Source organism: Dermochelys coriacea, chromosome 7, assembly GCF_009764565.3.
Source record: "Dermochelys coriacea isolate rDerCor1 chromosome 7, rDerCor1.pri.v4, whole genome shotgun sequence".
Taxonomy (NCBI): domain Eukaryota; kingdom Metazoa; phylum Chordata; order Testudines; family Dermochelyidae; genus Dermochelys; species Dermochelys coriacea.
In genome coordinates this window covers 93,768,623-93,776,673 of record NC_050074.1, presented here as the reverse complement: position 1 = coordinate 93,776,673, position 8,051 = coordinate 93,768,623, and the positions used below count along the sequence as shown (strand labels likewise).

Genomic DNA, 8,051 nt, shown 5'->3' with positions numbered 1-8,051 from the left:
GGGACCCTGGTGGCTCCTGTCAGCACCACCCAGAGGATGGTTAAGGGTCCGGTTGGCAGTTCTGGGGAATCTAAGGCAGGCAGGCTAATCCCTACCTATCCTGGCATCATGCTATGCCCCAAAGCGGCCAGCAAGTCTGGCTTCCAGGTAGTGGTCCATGCACCTCCCCACCCCAAGCCCCATTTCTAGCCAGGAGGCTCCACAACGCAGGGCCTGGGGCCAGGCAAGAGTAGCACATGGAGGCTTCTACCCCACCCCTCTAGGAGCTGGGCCTGGTGCTAGCTGCTTCTAGGGTGCAGCACAGCTTCCCTCATCCCCAGCCCCACCCCAGAGTCCACACTTCAGCCCAGAGCCAGTACCCCCTCCTGCATCCCAACTCCCTGCCTCAACCTACAGTCCCCTCCCCCACTCCAAATCCCTCAGCCCCAGCCTGCTCCTGGTCTGCACACCTCTCAGCCCCAGCCCCACCCCAGAGCCCCCAGGTGGAGCCCTCACCCCCCCGCACCCTTTATTTCTGGCCCCACCACACAGGATACACACACCCCCACTTCGAGCCCTCAATCCCTCCCACACCCTAACTCTCTGGACTAGTGCAGTGAAAGTGAGCGAAGGGGGGGAGCAAGCCACCAGGGGACGGGGAAGGTAGTGAGCAGAGGTAGGGCCTCAGGGAAGGAGCAGGGCTAGGGTGTTCAGTTTTTTGCTATTAAAAATTGGAAACACTATTCTGGTCATGAGAATCCAACTGCTGCTACTCGTTCATTTCAACCAAGATGGGGGAAAATATTTACTGGTGCTAGAGAACCTGCCACCCTCACCCAGGGATGCTGGAACAAGTGTTTATAGTGAGGGTGTTGAAGCCATTGAACCAAACTGTAAGCCCTGTATATAATGGAAACGTCAAGCCAGCACCCCTACACCCTTAGTTCCAGCATCCATGCCCTCATCCTACTAACTCGTGCCCTAAACCAAAATGACAAGGTGAAACAGAAATCAACATTCCCAAACAGTAATATTGTGGCCAGATTTGAAAGCACCCACTTCAGTATTGTAGCTAGATCACCTACTTACACGCCTGTTAACCTCACACAGCATGAAACCAACTGCTTTTGAAAGCTGTTTCACATGAATTTGAAACAAGTTATAGTGACCCGGTTGGGAAAAAGATAAGTATACTGAACTTTCAAAACTGGCTGAAGTTAGAATGGTCTGTCTCAACATAAAACATCAATGAAACAGTTAATGAAAGACTATTTCATTTGTTTTCCTACATGGAGTTGTTTGGATATCCCTGAGAAGGTTTGTTAAATTCCTGTGAAATTGTGTTGTCCTAGTTTGTTTTGCGTCAGCAACACTAGTTTTATAGAGTACCATTCTTTAGTCTCCACTAAGTCAGACTCTTCTACCTGCCACAATCCACATGCTTATCACCACAGCAACTAGGCCTTCCTCTGAGGAAGGCTGAACCCTTTAGCTTCCCTGGACTGGTACAATATCATTCCTCATTACTGATGGCCTAGCTAACATAGGTTGGCGCTTGGTACCAAGTACATTGTTCCTCTAATTATGAAGAGCTGAGAGAAAGCCAACAGGACTTGGCTCTTCCAAACAATTGGATGAATGACTTTGCTGTCCCTAAGACAGAACTGAACTGACAACTAATACCCCAGCTAAAATCCTACGGTAAAGCAGCAGATACTGAAATCACTTATTATCCTATCCACATTCCACCGCACCACATCATGGGATTGTCTGCACAGGTATACTCTTATTGATATTTAGCAAATTAAGGACTAAGGTTTGTCAGAAGCAGAGAGTTTCCAGCTCATATCCTTTTTGAAAATTAAGCTACAAATTGAGGGTACTAACAAATTGTTACTACTACTCTACATCTTGATCACAAGAAGTCTGGACAGAATTTCAAGAGATTATCATCTGAATGCATGTTTAGGGACAAGGGGTTTTGACATCAGTGAAGCAAGGGAAACAGTATAGCACTTTGTCTAATATCACCAACATACAATTGGAGGCTGAGCACAGATTACGCCCCACCTTCCTGTCTTCTGAAACACCAAAAAAAAAGTGTTATATGAAGCACTCATATCCTCATTCTATAGTAAATACTTACGGCTCCCATCAGCACCATATCTGAGCACCAAATAGTCTTTAATGTATTTGTCCTCACTACAGGTCCCCAAGTCCTAGTCAACTACTCTAACCACTGGATCATCCTACTTTTTCCCCCTCATTTTTTAATAATTCATAAGCATTGGTGTGAGTTGTAATGCAGAACCACTTTTCTGTTTTGGATTTTCATTGAGCATAGTTATCAGTAGCTGCTTCATGAAAGCACCTCTGAGGATAGGACAAGAAGCAATGGGCTTTAATTGCAGCAAAGGAGGTTTAGGTTGGACATTAGGAAAAAAAAACTTCCTATCAGGTTGGTAAAGCACTGGAATAAATTGCCTAGGGAGGTTGTGGAATCTCCATCATTGGAGATTTTTTTAAGAGCAGGTTAGACAAACACCTGTCAGCAATGGTCTAGATAATACTTAGTCCTGCCATGAGTGCAGGGAACTGGATTAGATGACCTCTCAAGGTCCCTTCCAGTCCTATGATTCTATGAAAGCAATAAGAAAAGGAGTACTGTGGCACCTTAGAGACTAACAAATTTATTAGAGCATAAGCTTTCGTGAGCTACAGCTCACTTCATCGGATGCATTTGTGAGCTGTAGCTCACGAAAGCTTATGCTCTAATAAATTTGTTAGTCTCTAAGGTGCCACAAGTACTCCTTTTCCTTTTGCGAATACAGACTAACACGGCTGCTACTCTGAAACCTGTCATTATGAAAGCAATAGTAACCATTTCCAACATGTGCTGGTTCTGGACCAATCCTTTCATTATACCGTTGAGGATTAGACTGATCCTCTATTGGCATGTAACTTCAACAGAAGAAAACCTGAAACTAGGATGACCAGATAGCAAGTGTGAAAAATTAGGACACTTTTTTCAGGAGGGTGGGGGGAGCGTATAGTTGTGTATATAAGACAAAAACCCTAATATAAGGGCATCTGATTACCCTACTTGAAGCACATATGATATTACTGCTCACAATTCAGGTGTCTCCTATGCTCAAACTACTATTCAATTAATGTTAACCTCTTTATTGCCTGAATTGTAATACTGTCCTCTTCTGATCTATTGACAGAGGAAAGGTCACCATCATACCTCTTCTGTCCAAATTTTCACTATTTCCCTGACGTAGAACAAGTTTTGGTGATGATAGACTTATTTCCACCTCCTCCTCACACTATCAGAAAAGCAACCCCTTGTCAGAACAAATTCAACATGTGCCTTTGGGTCAACAATGAAATAAGGAGTGACTCATTGAATACAAGTCAGTTTTTCCATCCCCTTCTCTGACCCTAGTAACACAGTTAACATGCCTATCTATCATCAAGATAGCAAAATGCCCCCCCTTGACTGGCTCCATCAGTGACTCCAGGACAGGACCACAGGTGGAACACTTTCATGGGGGCATTCCCCACACCCCCAGCCTAGCTCACCAGCAAACTAGCACTCTCAGATCAATATCAACTCATTTGTATTACAGTAGTACCCAAAGGCCCTACTATGCTGTGCATTGTACATATGTTAAATGGGATAAATCAGCAACGTTGCTGAATCTATCACCTGGGATGACCAGCAATGCAGTACATCAAGCTCATCAATGAATACATTATATCAGTTTTCCTCACTACATGAAAATCTTTTAGGTACAACTCTATCAGATTGAAGAGAAAAGTTTGGCAAGAAGTTTTTTTAGGCAAGAGTTTTCTCCTGTATTAAATTAAAGAAGATGCCCCAAAAGGGAAAAGAGACTCAAGTACTTGTTCTGCTTATGAGTTTTATTTACACAGGATTGTTACTAGTGGTCTTAAATGAAGGCTAGATCCCTTCTATTTACAATTTATATACATGTTTGTACTTGAAAAGTAAGAAAACTGTACAACAGAACTCAAAAACAAAAGACAAAATTGGATCCAATTAAAGTAGTGAATACACACAAGAAAAAAATCTCAGATATTTTAACTTTAAATTGTATGTTATGAGTAGTATATTTAAATGTAGTTTTAAACCAGAGTGACATAAAAAGTTACACTACACTGTAATTCAAATCTTTAACCAGAACAAGTTATGCAGACTCTGCTTTTAACACTGGACAACTGAAAAAACCTCCCAAATTTAAAAATATGTCATGATAAATCTGACTTCATTTCCACAGAGGGACCAATTACAAAATCACAAGTAAGCAATTTATTTACATTAAATACTATCAAAAATGGACTCTGAAAGAGCAAGTGTTAGCTACTTAGAGTATTATCCGTTTTCAATTTCTAATCCCCAAGATCGAACATTGTGTTTTACATATTTTAGAAACTAGGAAATATCTGCTTGTCTGACATGTACCATATGATCTTAGATCTCATACAATTAAAAGAAAAAACAAAGTATTGCCAAACAGTATGCTTTTTGGATTTTTTAGTATTGCACACCATAAAAGAAAGTTTCAAAAACTATTCCGTCTGCATTTTATTTTTCCAGCATTTTTGTGTGGACTGAAATTTTTAGTATCAATGCTCCTGAAAACAGAGACTTGTCAGAAGATTGTTTTTAGTGTTTACCATCAAGCATAAGAGTGAACCATTTCTTTTATTAGTAACGAGTAAGCAAGATAAACTGTTGGTGGCAAACTGTTCATGGAATATCCATTTAATTTTCCTTTAAGAAAGCTGCACACCCAACACTTCAAAAAACAAAATGATTGAAGCCATCTGTTACCCATGCTAACTAAATAAAAATTGTAGCACAGATATTCCTACCCATGCTACCATTATACCTTAATTTGCAGTGTACACACACCTTTATAATACACTACAAATAATGGGCCTGATATTGCCACCATTTAAGTCAACTGGAATTTTGCTACTGACTTCATTTGTAGCAGGATAGGGCACAATATTTCCATAGTTCCTGAGTTAAATTTGCCTAAACTGAAGAATGAAGCTACAATTTAAGTGAGCTAAATAAGACATACCCCAATACTTTATATTATCTGGTACAAACATACCGAAACAACTCATTTGGTCCACAAAATTTCTTACTGGTTAATTGTGGTGGTAATTTTGTACCAGAGTGTTTGGTTCAGATAACAGTTCTTGGGCCTTATTTAATATTTTCGTCACTCCCCCAAAAAAGTGCCTTTGTGGTATTTGTAAAAAAAAAAAAGTATGCCTAAATTTTTGTAAGTACCAACAAAAATTACAAATATTTATTGCAAAGCAGATTCTTTTTAAATATTAAATATGTATTACCCATTTCTCAGTTTCACAAGTTTTAGTATTTTGCTTTCTGTGAAAACAATTCTTCCCACAAAAAGCTATTTAATACTGGCAACAGGGTGAGGATTTCATCAATTTCTGCCACTGTACTCAAATACTGTCTCTCCTCATGTTTCTTAAGCTGTTCTTTATAGTGGTTTTCATGTAAAAATGATGTAATAACTCCTTTTAATCAAGTGGTTTTCTACGTCAATAGACCTTTACATTATGGAGATTAGCTTTTCAGTGCTGGACTATGGTTCTTGTCCCCTTCTTTGTTGTCCTTCATTAGTGAGGCAAACACCTATAAATTAGTGTTAAAAAGGCAGGTTAAAATGACTTGCAGGTTTAAAAAAAGTTAAATATTAAAATAGTTATCATAACATAACATAGGTTACCCTTATAAAGAGATCATAATACAGATGTTTTCCTCAACAAGGATTTACATTTATCATAAACCTAAGGATCCCTACGTTTCCCCTAACATCTAATCTTTAGGCCAAGTGTTATAACTGCCAACTCCACAAGAAGAGACTGACTGAAAAGGACTAGAAGCCAGATACCACTAAACCTTATTGGCCACAATCATGGCACTTCCCTTTCCCCTCCATCCTAGGGAGTACTCCCACACCTCAAGCTTCCTCCAGAAGCAAACAGAACTGAGCTCAGACATTTGACAGGCAAAGCACTACCAAGAAGCCAAGCCCACATGACGGCTTCACTTAAAAGTACCTGTTCTTTACTGCTCAGTGTGCAAGAGGGCCTGATACAGCAAAAAATGTGTTTGGCTTCTCTTTCATCCCAACCTTGGGTTTTGTACTCTTGTAGTCTGATATAGATTTCAGCAGCAATAGTGCAAACATTTGCTGAATATTGGATTTTTCTAAAACTTCTAAAGAAAGAAATTCTGGGCAAATATAGAAAAATGTGACCAGCTCCTGAGCTGCTAAAGCCCACAAGAGATTCAAATGCCACAATTCAAAGCTGCACTAAATAGAAGCAAGAAATATTGCGGAAAAAGTGCCCTATATAAACTTTAAATCCTACATCTGAGTCAATTTTCCAGTTAGGAGATATTTTACATAATAAATAAGATTTAAGATTTACAATAAATATTTGTTTTCTGGACTCTAACTATAGCATTTTCCCCTGCTGTTTCTGTACTGAAAAGTTGGTCTTATACAGGATCCTAAGGAAGCCTGAGCCTATTCATTTTATTATGGTTCCCTTCAAAGCTCCATGACCATGGAGCAGGCAAAAAACATTTCTTATGACTCTTGTTCTTCAAGATGTGTTGTTCACGTCCATTCCAATTAGGTGTGCACGTGCCGCATGCACGGCAGCCGGAAAGGTTTTCCCCAGCAGTATCCGTCGGGTCGGCTCAGGCGCATCCTGGGGTCACACCTTTATGGGGCTGGATATAGGAACCTGCCAACCCACCACACCCTCAGTTTCTTCTTGCCAGCTGCTCTGACAGAAGGGTAGGAGGGTGGGTATTGGAATAGACATGAACACCACATCTCAAAGAACAACAATCACGAGAAGGTAGGTAACTTCTTTCCCCACCCCCCACCCCCGAGTGTTTGTTCATGTCAATTCCGATTAGGTGATTACCAAGTCCAAGTTTGGAGGCAAGGTCGGAGCTCAGGGGTTCGCTGACTGCAGCACGACCCTACCAAAGGCTGCATCGTCTTTGGCCTGCTGGGTGATAGCGTAATGTGAGGTAAAAGAGTGTACTGATGACCACATTGTCGCTCTGCATATTTCCTGATCGGAACATGCTCCAGGAATGCAGCTGACAAAGCCTGCGCCCTCACGGAGTTCGCTGTAAGCGGAGGGGCAGGTACCTTCGCAAGGTCGTAACATGCCAGGACACAGGACGTGATCCATGACTAAATCTTTTGGGAGGAGACTGGAAGCCCTTTCATTCTGTACACTACCGCAACCAACAGCTGAATGGACTTCTGGAAATGGTTTCGTTTGCTCAGTGTAAAAAACTAATGCCTGGCGAACATCCAATGAGTGACATTTTTGCTCCTCGCTGCTAGAGTGCAGCTTAGGGTAGAAAACTGGGAGAAAGATATCCTGGTTGATGTGAAACTGGGAGACAGCCTTACAAAGGAAAGCTGGATACAGTCTGAACTGAACTTTATCCTTACAGAACACAGTATAAGGGAGATCTGATGTTAAGGCCTTGAGCTCAGACATCTCCTGGCTGACGCGACTGCCACCAGAACCACCACCTTGTAGGAGAGGTACAGCAGAGAACATGTTGCCAGTGGTCTGAAAGATGGTCCCATTAGTCTGAAAAGGACCAGGTTGAGGTCCCATGGTGGGACTAGCTGTCAGATGTGTGGGTATAGCCTGTTGAGACCTTTCAGGAAATGACCGACCATGGGATTGGCAAAGACCGACCACCTGTGCCTGGATGGAAGGCAGAAATGGCAGTAAAGTGAACCTTTATTGATGACATGAACCCCTGCTGCTTGAAATGGAGAAGGTAGTCCAGTATGAGGGCTATGGACATGAGAATTGGAAATGGACAGCGTTGTGCCGACCAGATTGAAAATCTCCAGTTGGCCAGGTAGGTAGCCCTTGTGGAAGGTTTCCTACTGCCAAGGAGGATTTGTCTGACCAGGTCCAAACAAGCAAGCTCTATCGGCAGGAGTCAA

At 41.7% G+C, this 8,051-nt stretch overlaps 1 protein-coding gene across 6 annotated transcripts in view; it reads right to left on the bottom strand.

Annotated features, from left to right (window-relative positions):
* Positions 1-3,888: 3,888 nt before the first annotated feature.
* TBC1D12 (TBC1 domain family member 12) overlaps positions 3,889-8,051 on the bottom strand; it is a 97,173-nt gene continuing 93,010 nt past the window's right edge. For all 6 annotated transcript variants that reach the window (XM_038411124.1, XM_038411125.1, XM_043518741.1 and 3 more), the window contains one exon: positions 3,889-5,683. In XM_038411124.1, coding sequence (XP_038267052.1) covers positions 5,615-5,683 — 69 coding nt within the window. In that variant the 3' untranslated portion in view covers positions 3,889-5,614. The remainder of the gene's footprint in view (positions 5,684-8,051) is intronic.